Genomic DNA, 21,153 nt, shown 5'->3' on the forward strand with positions numbered 1-21,153 from the left:
AAGTGATTGCACCCCTTTCATATTTATTGTACATGTGGACTGGATGTGCTCGACCTTGGTCTGTCGTTTGCTCTTTCCGTGTTTACTTATGCCAACTGCCTCAAGTCCGTCGGGCTGTTTGTTTAACTCTACCGCTGGCAGACCGGGTACTTCTGTGGAGCAGTACCTTGTCTGCCAAACTCCGAATAAGGGGCCCACATCTGTAATGTTTCTGCCTTGAAGATGATGACTTTTGCTAATGTTTCCCTCCGTTCTCTTGCATCTGATATTTGTTGTGTCCCTCTAGGCTGCTGAAGATTGTTGGTCAGTTCAGCAGAGCTCCCGTGGTGTGGCAGGAGGTGTTTGACAACAAAGTACAGGTAAGAACTGCAAGAAATGGAGCTTCTGACTCCGTCCCCACTTTACTTTGTGCCACTGTTTTTCGTTTCTGCCTAGTATGCATTTCAAACCCAAAATCTCTCGCTCATCCTACTGCCTGTGCTTGTTCTTCGTTATTATAAACTCTTCCTACTCTCCTTTCTGCCTCTTACACTCTTCGATTATTCCAACTATACCGGACTCCTTTCATATGAAGTCGCCTTCTCATTTGCTGGTTACTTTCCCATCCTTCTGTCTCACTCCTTCTCCTCTACACCTTCTTTTTTCTTTATCACACCCCCCTATGTTTTGGTTGCCACACTTTCCTGCCCTTAAGTCTTGATTGACTCTTCTAACCAAAGCATTCCATGCTGTTTCCATGCTCTGTGGCATGCGTTCCTCTCCAGCATGGTTTCTATCTAGGCTTCCTTTTCTTAAAGTAACCTTTCATCTTTTCATCTCACCCTTTGCCTCCCTCTGCCTGGTGCGGTTACTCTCTTCCACTTCGTGCCACTCAGATTGGCTGGTGCCTTGTCATCTACATTCAGCAGAGACTTTCCCTAGTGCTGGATAATTCTCTTATTGTGTTGCGCTCCATGCTACCCACTGCACACTTCTTCTTGCCTGTGGAGGTTTTCTTTTTCACAATTCAGTAATGCATTTTCTGCGCAGTTAAGGTTGAACAGGTTATTCCCAGCACTTTTATGTTTTCCTATGATGGCCTCAGTATACAAATGAACAGTATCACCGAGGCCCTGGTTTCACTGACTCAAACTCATCACTAGGCTACACTTTTAGTGCAACATCTTGAGACTTCCATCCTTCCCTCAATCCATCAACCTTGATAATATTTAACAGTTATAGATATATAACATTCTGCATAACCGTGGCCCACTTTGCTCACCTCTTGGTCCTTCCTGCCGCCATTCGGGACAGGTATGTTCATCATTATAACAAGTCATATTGCTGTTGCCTGTTGTACTCACAACAGTGCAGTTGTTTACAGTGGGCATTGTTGATTCCAGGTAATAAATAGGTTAGTCTTCCATGTTAATGACCGCTTTGCTTGGATAACAGATGAGTTTTTTTGTCACTTTCCAAAAAACAACTATTATTATGTCTTCCTTCCCAAAATGTAAGTTAAATGCTGCTCTAACTCCACCTTTAACATATCTCCTCTAGACTGATAAGTACCTCTACCAGGTCTAAACTACTCTGTATAAACACTGTGTGGGAAATGTGTGCTAAGGAGAGAAGGTAAGGTAACTGCTTTACCTTCACTGTCACTCTGTGCCTACCTGGAGATTCATCCTGGTCACCATGTGTCAACCTGTTGCGTCAAGCAATGGTGGGTAAGCGTACAACTTGCTCAATCTCTTTGAAGCGGTCTCTTCATAGTTCAGCCCATGTGGTCCCTCTAACCATATCTGTGTCTCCTCATTTACCACCGTTCTTACCTGGACACCAGACCACTCATCTCCTGAGGGTCTTATCGTCCACTGCAAAGCAAAATTATCCATCATCCAGCTGTTGCAGAGATCATGTATATTCAACCCGCACCAAGTATGTTGCCATTTTTTTATCATACCCTTTGATTGTCTTTCTGGCCACAAAGTTTTGTTCTGCCATAAGTCCTCTGTGTTAGGGTCTTGAATGACTCTGACTTTTAGAAGACAAGAAAAAACCTCAAACCAGAAACTAGGCTAACGTAGCATTTCACGTTTCTTTGGCCAAGAAGATTGACCTCCCAGTGTACACCGAACAGGAAAAATTTCTTGCTTATTTAATATCTGCTGTGAAGTATAAACAAAAAAATTAACAATATGGACGATCCTGCGCATTTTAAGAGAGTTATAAGATCAATGATCCGATCTGAGTCAATTATATCGCTGGTGTATTTCTTTTGCATTTTTGTTATGACGTTAAACTTAAGGCTACACATGTTTAAAGTTGCAATTCAAGGTTAAACAGAAGGAGTGTCATTCGTGGCACGAGCCATGAAGATCTAAAGTTGCAGTCCCCCTTGTGAGGTGAACTGTACTACAATGTGACACATGAACCCGTGGACAAAATACACCTATTTATTTTGAATGAATCCCATTCTATTTTACTTTGTTTTATAGCTTAAAGTTACAACGTGCTTTGCCTTGATAAAGCTCTGCAGTTTATTGGCAGGTACAAAACACGTGTCATCTGCAGCTTTCACGTAATCAACAGAAATTTAATAGAGAGATACCAGTACCATAATTGACAGTGAATAGGATCATTGAACCTTGAAGTGCATCCACAGAGCACACTATCAGCCATGTTTATTGTATAAAAGACTGGAAATGAGGCTCAGACCTAGAGAACTGCAGACCAGCACCCATTCACATAATCTCTTTCATCAAGTAAAATGTATGGGTGTGCCAAGTCTACTAATTGCATCCAACGACACTCATTTGTGGGCAAATATGAAGAGAAAAAAAATTACATCACTCCATCTTCTAATCTTGTGTAATTTAGTCTGCCTGTTGACTTCCGGTACTGCTGTTTCATTGCACATTTCTCTCATCCCCAAATGCCTCAGTCCTAATTTTCAGATTTACCCACTTTTCTGTCCTGGTTTTTCCCACAGATGAGCAATGACACTGTGGTGCATGTGTGGAAAGGATCAGGAGACAAGAAGTACCTGGAGGAGCTGGCAGCTGTAACCAAGGCTGGATATCGAGCTCTCTTGTCTTCTCCTTGGTACCTTAATGTCATCTATTATGGGCAGGACTGGAGGGATGTCTACAAGGTGGAGCCCCTGCAATTTAATGGTACGCTGTTAGCTAAGCCTGAAAAGGGTTGGCGATAAAATGGTTGGAGGGGAGTGCACAGTCCACAGTATGAAGGGCAAGGTGCAGAAATTGGGTGAGCTGCACAATAGTATCTATCACACTCATGCCCTTTGCTGTGTTAGGGGAGTCTATAGGAGCTAAGGTAATCTGCTATGCTGACTATACCCAGCGCCTCTTCTCCTGAGGGAAGGACAAGAGCTCGCTGGGGGAAGTCATATAAAATTGCCTCTCTAAAGTGTCCCATTGGTTGTCAATCAACCAATTAAAATGTAATCTGGATAAAACAGAGAGTGTTGTTTGGCCCAAGATCGCCAGATTTATGGAGGACCTTCCGGCTGACGGGAGCCCTCTTCCCTGACCCCCAACATGGCACCCTAAGGAACTTGGGAATCAAGTTTGATGTTGCCCTTTTTTCAACCACAGATCCAGGCACTGGCTGGCTCTTGTTTCGAGCTGTTGGGGACCCTGGCAAATTCCTTATTCTACTGTCAGACGACACCAAGAAAACGGTGATCTAAGCATTAGTAACCTCCAGGTTTGACTACGAAACGCCCTGTACCTGGGTCTCCCATAGTACCTTCTTGGCAGACTTCAGGTGATGCGGAATTCGGCAGCCTGTGTCCTCCTCAATCTTAACCCGAGAACACACGTCCCCACATTTGAAAGCTGTTCACTGGCTTCCCATTAAAAAATTGATACTTCTTAAATCTCTGGTCCTTGTCCACAAAGCTATGCACATGTCAGGAGCCGGTTATTTGAGAGAGAGGATTCATGACTGTCCCGTCCAGAAACCTTTGTTCCGTCTCCGAGTGAAAGTGTAGAGTTCCCAAAATGTGTAGGCCCAGAACTGGCGGCAGGTCTTTACTTATCTCAGGCCAGTTACATGGAATAAACTCCCTATGGAGCTACAAACTACAAAAAACTAAAAGCATGGCTCTTCCCGCAAGCATAATCGCACATTCATTGTGGCTGTAGGCTGCCTGATTTAGCGCTGGGACACACTTATTGGTAGCTATGCGCTATATAAATCTTGATAACTTAACACTCAGCAGGTTAGGCAAACAGAGTTATAAGCAGTGAAGGTAGTCTTCGGTGAGAGCTACTGGCATTGTTAGTACACTATGGACTATTTCAATGTATGGTGACACCAGAGTCCCCAGGTCTTAAGATGATTGTGCTGCACATACAACTGATATGCAAGTACATTTTAAGAATTCCGGTCTATGGTTAAGTCATGTTGAGAAAGCAAGGAAGGAGCCCCCATATCGCACTGAATGCTTCTAATTCATCATTGATTTTATTTACAGTGTGTTCATATTGGGTATTACGCTGTAGTTCCAGAAGCCATTTATGTTCCTTTAGTAGCGTATGTTGGCGCCAGTGTCTGAGTTTATAGAGTTTGGCTGCATCTATGAATGCAGCTACCCATTTTAGTGGCTCAGCTTATCTGTTATCCCACATTTTCATCCAAAGCAAGCATATTAAGATAGTCAAAATATAGTGTAGGTCAGAGTAACTTGCAATCACATCTCCACAATCTGCATGTGGAGGCAAGTGTCTGTCATTTTGGGGGAGTACAATACCAGTCATGCATGACTTTAAAATATGGGGATTTAAGTTTGGTCTCTTGGAGTATTTTGTTTTGGTCTAGTAAGAGAGTCTTTTTTTATGTCATCTGCCAGTGCAGTATGAAAGTCCCTTCCATGGACTTTGAAAGAGCTCGGATGTGATTGTACTGTATATGTCTGACATTACTCCCAGAGCCTAGGTTATTGCGCAGTAGGTGATGGAGACAGTGAAACTGGGTCTAGGTCTAAAGTGCTTATCGGATAATGTCTCGGCTGATAATAGCGCTGGTGTTAGGAACTCTGTATGCTATAATGTGTTTGTAATTCTGTAAAGATCTCATTAAGTGTCTGGATTATCTTCCCTGCCCACTCTGACCAGGTGATGGGTAAACTGTTGATACAAATACTACCATTGCATTGAATGGGGGCAGTCTTTTGCAGCCTTGGGTATATGTGTAAATTGCCTGTCAGGTACTAAGAGGCCCTCATTGAAATTATAATTACATTGTTTGTTGAACATGTAAGTGTTTTATGTCTGTATATGGGTAGAGTACCGGACTGACGTAGAAGAAAGAACACTTCTTCAATCCGCATTTTTGATAGGAAATAAGAGATCTGTGATTATTGACCTGCTAAATTATCATCATCAAAATACTTTATTCTGTTGCCATAACCATCGAAGTGTACAATAAAACATCAAAAGTAAACATATTAAAAATCATTTAATATAAATATAAAATGAACAGTCTTAAAAGTTTGATTCTCGTTTCATTTTTCATCACATAGGGCTTCGCGAGGAATAGCCACAGAATAGCACAGCACAAAAAAACCTCTGCATCCAATCCTCGGAAAATATAAAAACCGATTGAACAGCTGGTTAAAAATGTATCCTGGCTAGATCACGTGAAGTGCAAAATTCATAGAATGCAAAAATATCCAGCGATAAACAGATCCCTGAGAGTCCAAACTAGGTGGACAATATGACACAACACAGTACTAAAATTGATAAAGTGTAAATATCTACAAAGTTTGTTGGAACCTAATTTTATACATTTAAAAAGATCTTTATAACCAGTGAAAAGTAGCTGTCCAAATGAACCGACTGAGTCAAAAAAAATGTAACCCCACTACAACATATTTGGGACAGGCTGTGATCAGCAGGTATGGCTAAGAGATTTAAGGTAAGGTAGGGTGGCATGATCTTTTATATGCCAGTAATTGAAAATCTAGTTAGGCCAAACATTTTGCTCATTTAAACCAAATGTTTAATAGGAAGTGACTGACTGAGAATAGAATTGGACCAGAAGTATGAGTTTTCAAATTTTTCTGGGCAGCTGATAGCGGATGATCCCCAAGTTCAAATACCCCAGGCATATCCACTTTCGGCGTGAGCCATGATACCCAGAACTGAAAAATAAAATGTGTCCCTCTGTTTCAAGGGCCAAATTTCAGGCTGGGCACACGTTAGAGACCTGGTCTTTCTTCCACTTCCTGCTAAATGCCTTCAGGGTCCGGCTACTAAATCGTAACCTTGCTTATAAGCTTTTGGTGAGGGGTGGTGTACTGGTGTCCATGAATATTTCAAAGTGTGGCCTCTGTTTAAAATCAAGATTTTTTTTGTCAACTTCCTTAAGTCCCCCTTGTAGCTTGTTGGTCATACACGTAGGCCCAGTATGTTGATTTCAAAGGAGCAATCTCTGCTTTGCGAATTTTTCCAGGATCCTCCCATAATTTGAGTAAGCCTAGTTTCTTACACCGGTTAAAAGTAAACTACAGCCAAGGAACCTTCATAGCACTGCCCATTTTTATCAGATCCCCTAGGGAGGCCCTATACTCTCGTAGCTCAGGGGTTGACTAAATGCCTTATCCAATATGTTTATGGTTTCATAGAGATAAGAGGGGTGTTGGTCATGACCGAGATAAGTGATCTTTATAAAATTCATCTCCGCTATGGCCAGCTTCTGGATGTCGGTATAAGCCCAAACTGCCTCTCCAAAAAGTGCTGCACTTTGGCATGGTATACCTCAAATGCTGGTGAAATTGTGCCAGAATATGTCCTCTTATGCAGTCGGAGTATGGGATTAACTCTGTGGACTGTTAGATGGAAACTTTTGATAATTTGGGATTCCCATTTAAATTTGTCAGACAGTTTGACTCCCAAACAATCAAAGCAAAATACCCTTTCAAGGGGTTCACTGTCAATCTTTACAGTTATGCTTCTAGCTGTGTCTTTGATAAAGACCATATACTTTATTTTTGTCACATTTAGTTCTAGGCACCTTGCCGTGCAGAATTCCAGAAACTTATCAATCAGGTTTTGAAGACTCCTAGGGGTTTTTGAGATTGAAGCAAATCTTCTGCAAAAAAGAATATGGGGATTTTTATCCCTTTTAAACGGGAGAGTCATACTTGCATGCCCTTGGTGCCGCCACCACATCATTGATTGACATTCAGGGTGAACAAGTTTGGGGCAAGGACGCACCCCTGACTAACCCTGCGAAGAATGGGAATACGAGTTGTCAGTTTACCTCTGCTACACCAACGGACGTGAGCATAGTTAATTTCATGTAATCTGGCAATGAGTTTGCTCAGGCTACCGTGGGTCCCCATTTCTGCGATCACTCTCGAGATTCTTACGAGGGACAAGATCAAATGCGCCCAGCAATCTATGAAGGTAACATATAATCTTTGGTTGCTGAGCGGTGCATATTTCCATTATATGAGTGCAAACCTAAGGACTTGGTCAGAGGTACTTGTTTTAGCTTGCAAGCCTGCTTGGAGTGTAGATCGGACCTGTTCATTATCTATCCAGTTTTGCAGATTGTCAATGATGTGTTGTGAAAACACTTTCTGCAAGTTGTCTATTAGGCTTATAGGCCTATAGTTGTACAGACTGCAGGCGTCACCCTCTTAAAAACTAGAATTATTTCCACTCCCCTCCAGGTGTCTGAGATTTCTGCCCAGCAGCAATTACATCTGATAAATGATTAACATAGCTAGACCATATCCGTGGTTCAGATTTATACATGTCACCTGGTATTCCATCTGGTCCGGGAGCATTTGCGGACTTGAGTCTGTTAATAGTAGAAGGAGTATCCTCTAGACTAATGAACCATGCCTCAGCGGTCTTCCTATGAGCGAGATTTAGTACATCTTCAATTAGGCCTCTTAGTCTCATGCAGGGAGGATGGATATTGGATGTTTTATAGGCATACACTACAGAGAAGTGGTCTACCCACTTCTCTGACTGGATATGATTGTACTGTCTATGATACTGTGTGAGATTATGTGCCAGAAGGATCTGCTGCTGTTTATTTTGCAGCAGATCCTGCCAGTTCTTTCCTCCCTGTCCCGCTTGGCTTCAGCAAGTGCCACTTCATACTTATATCGTGCTTCAATGTCTGCGCCCTTCAACTGCCTATTTCAGCATTGCTTTAGTCAATTTGCTCTCTGGATTGAACCATTGGGATCCCTCGCGTAAGTTGCCTGCATGGGGCCGTTTTCTTTTTTTTTATTTACAGAAAATGCACTGCAGTCTATTAAAAAGGCGTTTATGAATATCTAAGATTGTTACAGCAAGCCAGGAGTTTCCTTTTAATCGGACAGGAAAAACACAAACTTCTGATAGATCTCTGCGTTTGACATTACTCAAGGCCAGGAGACTCTTCCATAATTATTGGCTAAAATAGGCTCCGGGACCACAGTATGGCAAGTAGCGGAGGCTCTTTTAAGGGCGTCCCCAGTTAATGATGTAACCAGTGGGCTCTTCTAGCTATCTGTGTACGAGTTGTGACCTTCATATCTTTGAGCAACGGCCATAGCCTTACATCAAGGAAAACAAAATCAATAATATTTGAGTAAGAACCCCTTTTAAACGTGAATGATCTTAACTGGTTAGAACGATTTCGCCTGTTGCATGCTCGGAGATCCTTAACCATCACTATGGATGCAATATGAAGGGCAACATTGATAAAGTGGTGTTGGGGTTTACCAGATAGAAACAGTTATATCCCATTTCTCATCTTCTTGCTCAATGAACACACTGATAGATGGAGGGGGCTGAAACGTTACATTAAAAATTCCCACTATTATTTTTGCTTGCTGCTGGTAACTATCAATGTATTTATCTAGCATGCTCAGGGCCGGTGATTTCATCGCAAACTAGTACTGATCTAGCATAAGCATTAAATAGTGCCATAGTCAATCCAGAGGGAACTTTAACCAGAAGCCCTATTAGATCAGGAGAATTTACTTCCAGTAGTGTGTGTGAGCATGCAATGTTATTTTATTTTTTTTATTACCAAAACCAACGCACCTCTATCTTCCAGCCTGGATTTCATTGGGGGCTTTGCATCCACACTATATGGGACAAACCCATTTACAAACACTTTTTCTGCTGCCCACGTTTCTTGGAATAAATAAACATGCTGCTTCCCTATAAAGGAGGACCATTCAGAATCAGTCAGTTTGGGAACAATCCCAGCTAAATTCCAAGAAATCATGGAAAGATCATCCTGTTTGTCAAGCGTCAGCTGGGATTCATGATCTTCAACCAGTAGCGCATTAGATGCCATAGTAATGCAAGTGGAATTAGAAGGCTCCTTTTGTCATTTGTGCCTCCTGATTTCCAGGCTCATTATTACCATTGGGGAACAGTCAGTCATTATCTAACAGGCCTGAGAGGGGAGCAAAACCATTGCAAGTGGGCAGTCAGGTTGGAAGGGACAATGAACGGGGGAGGCCAGTCCCAAGATTAGATGAACTCGCCGCCAGGGGGAGGTTAGGACAATACAAAAACCCTAGTGGAAAAGCATGGATTCGGTTACCATTCTCTCCTACAGCGGTTGAACCTTGTATTGCAGATCTCACCAGGCCTGGGTCTTTAAAGTTTTTCACATTGCAGTTTCCTTGTGTGGTTTTAGGGGAAGGGCCTAACCAGTCCACTCCATGGGCCAATATAATGTTATCCACTAGGTCTGTTGACCAATTTGGGTTCTTCATGCACCGGTGGGCTTCCTTGAACCTTAAGCTGTCCCTGTCTTCTGAAGCACCTTCATCCTGCAGGGGGGACACCCTCCGGGATGATGGCATATGGTGTACAGTCAGGGTGGAGATGTAAATGCCTAGGTCGGCTCCCGTATGAAGAATCTTCCATCCGGGGGCAGCAGCCAAAATCCGAATTCAGCATGCCTCCTTGTATCAACAGCGCAAGCTTATCAACGGAAACAACATTGAGGAGGTCAAACTCTATGTATACCTAGGAGTGAAAATAGACACAAATGGTTCATTTGTTTCCCAGGAGAAGACGATTAGGGCGAAAGCGCAGGCCCTTAATTATGGCTTCTCGTCACTGGCCAGATCTATTCAAGGCCACGATCTAAAGCCCCTGGGATCAGTTATGAAAGCCAAACTGTTGCCAACCCTTGCATACAGAATGGAGATTATGCTGGGCAATGATGCTCTTTTGTTAGAAAAACTGATAAGAGCCTATAAACAAATCTTTAGGCTCCCCAGGTTGGCTTCTCCTGTGCAAATCTTGCTAGAATTTCTGCTTACGAAACAGACACTCGCTAGGCCGGTGGCGTTTGTAAAGCTCTGTTATAACCTGCGAGCAGCAGCTGAAAAAACTCTGGCTAATCTAGTCTGGATCGAAATTAACTTGAAAAGGGGCAACGGTGCTCAAAAGAAATTTTTAGAAAACAGTATTACGACGCTTTATCTGGGTGACCTTTGGAATTCGAATATCTCTTGGCAAACCTTTAAGAAACTAGTAAATAAATCTACTAAACTGCAAGACACTTTTGAAAAACAAAGGAGGAAGGACTCTCCCCTCTATATGCTTCTGCTGTCAGAAAATTGAAAGAAAATCTGCAACAGCAAGAAACGCTCGTACTACAACAAAGTATCGCACAAAAAGTATCGTGTGAGATCTATAATTGCTGAAGGGTCTTTTATGTGCAATAATAATTGTCCTGAAGATGGTCTGACGGATTGATGCCACCTTAGACCGAAACGTAGACTTCATCATCTATTTTCATAATATCTGTTATATTCAGCTGATTATTTTCTCAAGAAAGAGACATATCTCTGTCTAAATGTAATGGAATAGATGTTTTCTCTCATGAAATGTGGATATGATTTGACCCTTCTTTCATGATCTATTGCTCAACCAATGGTTTTCCTGTACTCCTTTTAACTTGATTTATACATAAAATATTTGTGTTTGTTCACAAAAAAAGATTTCCTGTGTGTTTGCTCTTTATTTATTGATTGAATCAGTTGATTGATATCTTTGATTGGTGTTAATTTTGAAATACACCTGCCAATTAATTTCTGCTGAACCATTTAATTAGATAGTGTATTAGAAACAAAATCCCTTGTTGGCACCTTTACCTTTCAAAATTGTCTGCCCAAGCCCTCAAGGGTATATTGGGTCTTCCCCTTCTTTCTGCATTTCTCTGCTTTCAGGCACATATTCAGGTTCATTTATTCTGTACCCCAGGAACTGCAGAGCAGAAAGAGCTGGTGGTAGGCGGTGAGGCCTGTATGTGGGGAGAGTATGTGGATGCCACCAACCTTGAGCCAAGACTCTGGTAAGCTACCCCCTTAAGATTGCTTCTTGATGAAAGGTAAGCTGTTCTTCGCTTTTTTTCGGGCTTTGTTTTGAGTCCAAGAGATTGGACCAAATAATGGCGTAACAATAAGGGAAGTGAGTTATCTCTCAAGCTAGCATTTACTTGCATGATTGATCTGTGTATTTAAATTGTTTTGCAATTTAGCCAACTATATATGCAATCGGGACAGATTATATATGTACACGTTAAGTGAGAATGTAGCAGCCCTTCTGTTCACATTCCCAACATAATCGATATGTTGGTCTATATTAGGAGGCAATCCTCGCTTGGTGCTTCAGATGAGGCACATATGCACACCGCTCTAGTGTAGGGTGGAGAACAACAGGTCTTAAAGGTGGTGATCAAACAGATGTATCCACTGTTAAATAGGCTGTCACGTAAACATTAATTATTTAGTAGTTTTAAATTGCACAAGCCTTTTGCCGGTTACTCACTTTAAGTGCCATGTAGTACTGTGATTGTAACAATACTTGGGGTGCGCTGGCATGTGGTTTTTAATAAGTTGTAAGTATTCAATATATAAACATACGATAGGTTACAGATTATGCAGCCGTTTTGATGTCCTGTGCCGTGGTGGGTTTTGTCATGAGAGAGGGGGGAGGGGGGGGGGGGGGTAGTAGGTTGATACAAACTGTCAGCTACACATAGCTGTAATCTGACGTTCCTCCTGGGCAGTCTGTGAAGTGAGGCCTTTTCCATTATTGTCTACTTACTTGCTTGCAGTACAGTGGTGTTGCAGCATGATACTTTTCAAGGGTTGTAGGGGGCTTGAGGTTTTTGCTCCAATACTTGGATCTAGCTTAGGCTAAGCTCAGTTACTAAGAGCTGCCCCAGAACCCCACAAAAGGCTTCTCATCTTCCTTAGGATTTTGTCCCCATTGCTTCTGTCTATTTATTGATAACTTGATTAGCCTTCTTCCCTACATGGTGCTGCACTGGTCCAGTTGGAGGTTCTTCATTTGACTGAATTTGTGTTTGATCTCTCCCACTGTCCCTCCTCTTTCCTTGCAGGCCCCGGGCTGGAGCAGTGGCCGAGAGGCTCTGGAGTAATGCACATGTGAGGCACCTCCAAGATGCTTATAACAGGCTAACTGAGTTCCGCTGCCGGTTACTGAGGTAAATACTTGTGTATGTAACAGAGTGACCATTCGGGTCAATACCTAAATCTCCTATGTGCATGGCTTTCAAGACTGTAATAAAATAGTCTTACAATAAACACACAAGGCAAGAAACCCTAGATCTGTGGACTGATCATATCCATTTCGCATCTTCATTACGTATTTGTTTAAAACTTTACATTTGTGTACGTCCCTAAAGGGAACAAGTGACCATTTGCATTTCAGTGAATAAACATTGATAAAATTAAGGCGGGATAAACAATGGGTACATTGCGCTTGAATTTAGCATAAGGGATCCGGGTCTCCACGCCAGGTTCGCATATGAACAGTACAATAAATGTATTTAAAACAGCATTAAGGGAAATATTTATAACAGTCCTCAGTAATTGATTTGGATGATGGGGAACGAAACCAATCTCCTTTCCACCCTATGGGTTTTGATCCAGATAACACGATTCTCTAACACCTCACGCCTCTAACGCTGACTGAATGAGACAGACCCTACACCGCGATTGCATTCTTTGATGCAGGAAGGTGGTTACCCTACACCTCGATTGCATGCTTCGATGCAGGAAGGTGGTTACCCTACACCTCGATTGCATGCTTCGATGCAGGAAGGTGGTTACCCTACACCTCGATTGCATGCTTCGATGCAGGAAGGTGGTTACCCTACACCTCGATTGCATACTTCGATGCAGGAAGGTGGTTACCCTACACCTCAATTGCATGCTTCAATGCAGGAAGGTGGTTTCCAAGATTCTTCTCTGCCTCCAAAGGGTGATCGACCCCATGACTTGGACAAGCTCAAAAAAAGGATCAAGTCTAAGAATGTATCTATCTCAAAAATTGTCAATTTAAAAATCCAGCATTGCCTTGAAACGAGGATTGGAACCAAAACATAGATTGAATTCCGGCTGGTAACAACTGCAGCTTCATAATCGGCCGCATTGTGGTACAGTTTCCTTCACAACTGCAAGTGCCTGGTTCAGGAGATCAGATTAGAAAAAAGAAAATTGTTCTATGAGAAGGCTACTGACTGAGGAAGGAAGTGGACCATGAGTAAAAAGATGTCAGGAAGTGGTGCAGCGTGCTTTTATGAGACGATCACTCATGACCCATAACCCAGAGCAGTGATATTTAAACTATGGCCTGGGAGCCGCTTGCGGCCCTCCTGACCTTTGCATGCAGCCACCTGACCTTTGTATGCAGCCACCTGACCTTTGCATGCAGCCACCTGCTCAACAGCAGCTCTGGGCTGCTGTTTACTTGACTGAGCACTAATATTCAGAAAGATGTCAAACGGGCAAGCCTATATTTACAATTTAACGAAAGGAAGCTATGGTGTCCTGCACCACTTAACTTTAGGAACACCTTCATTTTTAAAGACCTCTTGCAACAAACGTGTAAAAATATGATAGTCTCTTCAGAATTCAAAAAGTGTATTTCATTAACATGCAGAAGCGTTTCACCCCAGTACATCAGATTATATTGGTGCATTCAGAAATATATATATTTTTTATTATAATTTTCAAACATGAGTTGAGAAACATTTGTGCTCCCCCCCCCACCCCCCCTCACTCTGACAATGCCAATAGTGAACTAAGAGGCAAGCCAATTGCTATATGCACCCTCTTGGAAGTCCTATATTTTGAGGTCCTCTGGTGTGTGTGATGATGAAGAAACAGGAGGCAAAGTTAAATAAAGCATTTGCATACGATCACACAGTTTGTTCAAATGGGAAAGCCGAGATTGATCCCAGGTTTTCTGGTTTTACATTGTGCAAATCAGCCACTAGATGTCCTTGCTTCGCTTCCTCTATGCCCTTCTTACAACCCTCGAACCACCACCACCCCCCACCCGATCCAAACCCTGCAGGCATCAATGTTGCCCTCGGTCATAACACAGAGCAAACTTTTGGCCCCCTCAGAGAAAGTTTGTGTGTACCCAGGGGCTCCAGAAACATGCAGGTCTTCAGAAGAGTCTGGAAAGTTGTGCATAGCGTGCGTGCTGCTTGGACAGAAGCCTTGCCTCAGATGGACGAGTTTCATGCATCACCCTAGTAAGAGCCAGAAAGTTTACATGTCCCATGAACCCAGAGCACTCTTGCACAACTTGCCACTGTTGGCAGCCATCTTGAATACCTAGAGTATTTCTTATTTGTGGTCCATAGCGCCCTTGTAAGGCAATCGTGATGGCTAGTTGCCGCAGCCCGGATTGTTGGGATCCCTGGCATCTCTTTTTATGTGTTGCTGGCAGTAGACCTCTTGGAACCAGAGAAATATTTTGCAAAGATAAAAATTGTCAGTTATTTCCATTTCACAAAGGAGCCGTTAAAAAGTATTATGTACTGTACAGCACTTGTTTGGTTTTACTAGGAATCCTTCATTAAAATCTTGAATTATGTCCACGTGTTTATTTCATAAGGAGTTACTTCTTATGATTCCAAACTCTGTTGCTCTTGTAATTCCGCAAAGAAGTTCCTGTACAGCTTAGTAACTATTCATTTTGCAAACTCCAGTGTAATTGTCTTGGCACTGAATTGTTATTAACTGGTATGATCACGAGTGCTAGTAAATATGACTTCCAGGGTGATAAACAAAATGTGCAATACTAAAGAATGCCTTTCTAGTTAAAGTTATCCTCTTCTCACATTGAAAAAAAGCAAATCCCTGAAAGTCGTTTTCAAATATTGAGGGAAGCTCTCTTTAGCATAGCAACTTATTGTCATCGTGTTATTTACAGTTACAATGTTGTATTTCAGCTCAGACGAAAGAGTGAGTTCAGTTAATGATGGTGTGGAAATACAGACTGCACAGCAGACCATGCTATAACCTTGGTAGAGATATTGTACCTCTAAACATCAACACTCCTGCAGTGGATGCTAAGCCCAGTTGTGAAACCAGGCAGTCTGAGAATATCCAGTGTCTCCTCCCCTCCTGTTTCCTGAGGCCTGCTGCAAACCTGCACGATCATAGGGTGAGACTAGCTGTAGGTTTGGCAGAGTGTGGGAGCTGCCCTTGCCCCTCTTGGATCCAGAGTGCCAGATTAGGGCGTCTTGGAGGGATAATCAGCCAGAGGGGGGAGTAGCCTAACAACCACTGGGAATTATAATGACTTGGTCAAAACCAGGGTCTGTACTTCATTGGTTGAACAAAAGCGTAAGGCTGTCCCTCGGGATTCCATATGCATTCTGTGATTCATCCAGACTCCTTCACTGATGGAGCCTGCTGTTGAAATGAAGGCATGAGCCGTGAGACCCGGTAAGGACCCGCCACTTCATACGGCAGGCAAGGTTTTGATGCAGCTGGTAATCGAACGGCAAATAAAGAAAAGGGGGCACTCTGTATTCCAATGCAACTAGGGTATGAAGGCCATACAGAAAACAGATGTTCCAAAAGCAATAATTTAGAAGAAATGGGGGAAAATGACAGGGAAATTACATTTCAATGAATCCGGCTTTTGCAATAGATGGTTTGAAATGATCCCGTCAGACACCACTCTGCCCCCTCCCACCCGCCATTTTACGTGATTCGAGGCCACAATATGCCAGGGGGAAAACGAAGCCAAGCCTCCTTCCACTGTGGACCCAAGATTTGGAACAACATCTCACGTCAGCGAGGATTAGATCTGACCGTCCTGCGATTCAGGAAATAGCTTACTAGTGAGTTCTTCATTGAATACTAACTACCCCCGCAAAATAGGGACACACCGGTTACCTTGAATTGTACCGCAGATTCACCCATTGCCTCTTGCTCCCTACGTTGTTTCTTGCATGATAATGCTGCTAAGTCCAGCACCACTTCAACAGAATACAGTGATCCGCATAATAGACATTGCACATTTACCACATACTTATTGTGAAAAGCGAAAAAATGCTTGAATCTAAAGTGGAGTCTGTGTACATTGTGAAACAAACACGTGGAAGAAAAACAAGCTCAATTATTCCGAATCCCACACGAAGTGGTAGCAGAGTGCCCAACAGTTATTCATTGTGTTCCCAGGAAACCACTGAGGGCGTGTTGTCGGGGAGGGTGGGCGTGGGTTTTGTCCTGGTTGGTTGCCTGACTACTTTAGCTAGAAACATGGATCTAACGTGTAGTGTATGTGTAGCCTGAGGAGTGCATCTAGGTGGCGATTTCCCAAGCTGGAATTTGACCTCCTCATTATTACCGGGTTCACTGCCTCCTTTGCATAGGTGGGTGCACATCATTACCATAATGGTCCTGTTTGTGCAAATGGTTAATTTCCCTCCACAGCAGATAGGAAAAATACCAACTATAGGCAATTTGTGTACATTTCTTGAGGCATTGCATTGTTTTTTGTGTCACACATGTACTAGTACACATTTATACACAAAGGTACTTTTGGGCTAACTGTGATTACTCTTTTGAATGAGAAGGTGATAAAAGTAAGTATATCTCATTTTAATGCTGCTGACGTAGAGCATTGAGAACACACACATCTGACCACACACATACCAGTCCATACCTTACCATGTACTTTAGGCACTTTGTGACACTCCTTTATCTCATAAGAGTTTGTGGATTACTCCTGAGTTGTGCCAGAGTGGTCACATTGTACTCTATCCTTTTCAATGGTTCCTTCTGTTTCCATTCTCAGGCGAGGAGTAAGAGCGGAGCCTCTCTACGTTGGAGTCTGTGACCCCGAGTACAACGGCTACTAGGATCGACACTCTGCTTGCTGAATCCTTTTCGGGCATTACCCTCTGCTCTCGGGGTGTGGAGGTGTTGGCTTCTGGTGTTTTGATGATCATCTGGATCTTATTTCTGGTGTCTGGAATATCACAAACTGCTTTTAGGGTGGTCAGCACTCTGAAAAATCACAGAATCCCCAATTACTGTCCGATTACGAGTGCTGCGTTATTCGGTTTCAATAGCTGGTGTCTCAGATATTTTGACAGTGCATTGTATTTTGGCTGTGGGTGGGCACTGGGTATCGGGACATCTTGGTGGCACTTTTGTTGGATGTGAGATGTATGCTGCATGCCAGACATCAGTCGATAGTATTATTTGAGGGTGGGTGGAGTATACAATTGGTGTCGAGAACATAACTTCGAGATTCTGGATGTTAAGAGGGGCTGGGAGTGGGTGGCCTCACATCAGAGCAGATTTGTGTTCTATGGGGAGATGTGTTTACCACGTCCCTGGAGCCGAAGAGACTTTAACGTGCATCGATCAGAGATATGTGGACACGTCCTCTTCCACTTGCCGCCATTGTGCACAAAAGGTCAGTTAGGCTGCAGGGCGACAACGAAGCACACGAAGAGATATGATGCCAAACTCTGGCCAGATTGTAGTTCTCGATCATGCGTATTCTAGAGGAAGTTTGAGTAGCTTGTATAAATGTACTTGGGACCGTAGTAATTGTACTGAAATGATGTTCAACAACTGGGAACATGTTTCTTTTTATATGTTTCTTTTGTAGAGGAGTGTGAAATTTCCACATTACATGTCACTGTGGTCAGTGGACTCAAAGCTCGCCCTGTATGCTTCTTTACCAAAGACCTTGGCATGAAGTGGTTGTCTCCATGTGTGTCTGTGATCCTTTGCCCCTCAAGTGAGACTGCGGACAGGACACAACCGTATCGTCTAACTGGGGAGCGGAAGTTGTACATGAAGAGAAGTGCCAGCCTCGTGTTCGAATCCCATTTAACTTGGTTGATGACATTAAACTTTTTATGCAGAAATCCTTAAAGCAAGCTCTTCATACTTTAGAGCACCTATTAAGTTTCTTTATTTCCAGCATTAGTAGACCAGTGCCTATTACTAAGGTATGGCAGAATTGGCCCTCGCCAGGGGAGCAGTGATGTATAGCTCCTAAGATGCTGGGGCTGTAGTAACCTGTCATGGAGCTCAGCAGAGCTATGGAACTGGTTCCAATCTGCACTACTCTACAGACCCTGGCAGACAAGCTCGATCTACTGTTCTTATATTTAAGGGCCCCTTCCGGTGTCGAGATAAAATATGCCCTCTTAACCCAGTTCTGCATCACTCCCAGCAACAGTAGGTATTCTGTAATGTTGCTCTTTGATGTCTGCTTCCGTTTTGAGGTGTATTGGGACACCATTCCCTGGACTGCCCCTTTAAGACGTGGCTCAGCCAGCTCCTTGGTTTCATACCATCCCACTGTTTACCGTCTTGCACCGTTACATTCACGCAAGTACTCTAAAACCGCTCCAGTGATGTACAGTGCATAAATAAAATAGAAATGCCTTCCCCCAACAATGAAACTGTCATACCTTTTCAGATTTTTATCAAGAGGATTTCTGGTTTGTTTTTGTTATGCCTCTAATTACTTCCATCAACGCAATGACCAGTTGCCGTGTAGTGCCGCCCTGGTAAAATTGTATGTTTAGGTCTTTAATGCATGTTTGTTCCTTGCCACGACCTCCATGAGGTACATCTAGCAGATGGTAGGGGAGGAGAGCTGTTCATACTGGTCTGGCTCTTCCACGCTGAACCTTTTCTTATTTCCACTGGCAGAGCCCCAGGGTTTCCGCTTGCATGCAGTACTTGTCAAACAACGTACCTACATGTACCTGGAACAAGGTGGTAGGGTATTGGGAGTCCTGGCTCCCAAGCTGTCGAATGCACTGAGACCTGCATTGAATGCGGAGAGGGAGAGAAATAAACAAGTTAAACTTGACGTTGCAACCGCAAGTTGGAGACCGTGCATAATTTGTAAAATGATGTCTTCGCGCAATGTTTGAGTCGATTATTTTGTCTGTGAGACCGGTTCAAGCAGAATGTCTCCTGGCGAGACATCTTCTGCTGGAATCAGTCTCCTGCTGGTATCTTGTGAGACATAGCTACTTAATTTTACACCCTTACACCCCTCCCAGCTAAAACAAGTGATGCTGTGGGCTCAGCCTGCATGTTATTTTATTAACATGTTCTTTTCACGGTCCAGTTACCTACATCCACAACATTACCTTGTCTCTGATTGCTAATTACTTGTTTTTTGATTGGGTAGTACCTTTTCCCTTTTATTATTTTCATCAAATCCATGGTTCGCGGATGCAAAACTTTCTCCAGGTTGGCCCATTTCGCATCTGCCTAGCCCGAATTCTAAAAAGACAGAATACCTTACTGCGTTAGAACTCCCCTTGTTCCGCATAGTGAGGAATGCACGGAACGAGAGATGCGTGTGCTGCCCTGCGGCTGGACCATGGAGTTACCAGCCAGTGCTTGAAAGCAAGTTCCCCAGAGGTGACACCTGTTCGTGGCGCTTACCTGCTGTAGCATCCAGGGCACCCTGCAGGCAAGAGCAGCACACCGGCTTCCTTCCTGGAGAACTTGATTTCATGGCAAAGTTGCTTTCAAGAGCACTGTCGGGGGGTCCCAGGCAAAGCAAATTATCACTAAAGTAAATGCATTACCCAGCCCTTCATAGGGCCTCAAAACCAAATGTGTTGCGCTTTTTTCTCATCTGTCTGCAGGCAGACTTCTTGTCGTAATTCGACTGAACATTTCTCCAAACCCCTGTAGTCTTCGCCACCCAAATCTCCTTTACGTGTTTCGGGCGCTTTAATTAAAGTTGGGCGTCTGCGAGTTTGCACTAAATGGCTGTTGCATACATGCGTTGGGTTTACTTTGTGTACAGTTTTAATAAAAATTTGCATCTCAAAATGCGTTTTCTTACATTTTTTGAGAATTTGTGGTAGGGGGATTTCGTGGGATTGGTGAGTTGTCATTGGCGGGTGCTTTTTATGTAAAAGCGGCATTGTGCTGGATAACCGGTTTTGAAAGACTCGTCTTCAGTCAGCGCTTGCGATTTTATAAAGTGCCAGGAGGGGGCAGTACTGCTCCATGGAAGCGGCGTTGCTGGCTTGAAGAAGCGCGTGGCTGCCACAACGCGCGAGATAGCGTGAACAGGTTTTGATATAAAACTGGTTAAAAATTAATGAGTGCTCTTTCTTCGGATTGGAGCTGCAGTACTTCAGTAGAGTTTTACCTGATGTTCTGGCAGATAGGTGCTAGGCTTGCGTTAATTTGACCTCTTAACGCTCTGTGCGGGCTTTATATGCACCTCACAGACCAGATGGAGAGCTCTCGGAAGGGAAGAGGTGCTGGAGGCCTATAAGGGCTGCGGGTTTGCTCTTGCGTAGAGCGCTGGTTGCGTGATAAAAACGGTTGGGCACATGGGGTCTACATTCGAGCTTAGGGCCTCTTTTCAGTGTGCCTCCGCGTTGAAACTCTAGATGCAGCGACAGCTAGCGAGCTTTGTGAATTGTGGAGCCCTGCTCCCAAATCCGATAGCACAATGCGAGAGATTCCTGCCGCACTGGGTAGTCGGATTTGGAGGACTGTTTCCTCCTTTCCCTCAAGAAAATGTGTAAAATGTTGGCAGCCAATTGCTGCATTTTGCAGCACAAACGAAAATAATGGCTCAAACATGAAAGATTTTGTAGGCAATGTTGAGGAGGTTCTTTCAAAATATTCCAATAATTCATCCTCGCCAAAGGTGTTGAGTGGCTACACCTAGGAAACTGACCGGAAAACCCCAGGTTTGAAAGCAGTTGAAATAATATGGTTATGCCAAATGGCATAAACTCTCATATAATTATTTATTCAAAAAGTATTAACATTGTGCTTAGCTTTTCCCTTCCCATTCCTGTCGTCTGTTTCTGCCC

The 21,153-nt window shown here is 43.3% G+C and overlaps 1 protein-coding gene across 2 annotated transcripts in view; it reads left to right on the forward strand.

Moving 5' to 3' along the window:
• Nucleotides 1-20,149, forward strand: part of HEXA (hexosaminidase subunit alpha) — a 61,148-nt gene extending 40,999 nt beyond the window's left edge. For both annotated transcript variants that reach the window (XM_085643930.1, XM_085643929.1), the window contains 5 exons: nucleotides 287-359; nucleotides 2,975-3,158; nucleotides 11,250-11,340; nucleotides 12,394-12,498; nucleotides 17,121-20,149. In XM_085643930.1, coding sequence (XP_085500056.1) covers nucleotides 287-359; nucleotides 2,975-3,158; nucleotides 11,250-11,340; nucleotides 12,394-12,498; nucleotides 17,121-17,184 — 517 coding nt within the window. In that variant the 3' untranslated portion in view covers nucleotides 17,185-20,149. The remainder of the gene's footprint in view (nucleotides 1-286; nucleotides 360-2,974; nucleotides 3,159-11,249; nucleotides 11,341-12,393; nucleotides 12,499-17,120) is intronic.
• The last annotated feature ends 1,004 nt before the right edge of the window (nucleotides 20,150-21,153 follow it).

Source organism: Triturus cristatus, chromosome 3_1, assembly GCF_964204655.1.
Source record: "Triturus cristatus chromosome 3_1, aTriCri1.1, whole genome shotgun sequence".
NCBI classification, from domain to species: domain Eukaryota; kingdom Metazoa; phylum Chordata; class Amphibia; order Caudata; family Salamandridae; genus Triturus; species Triturus cristatus.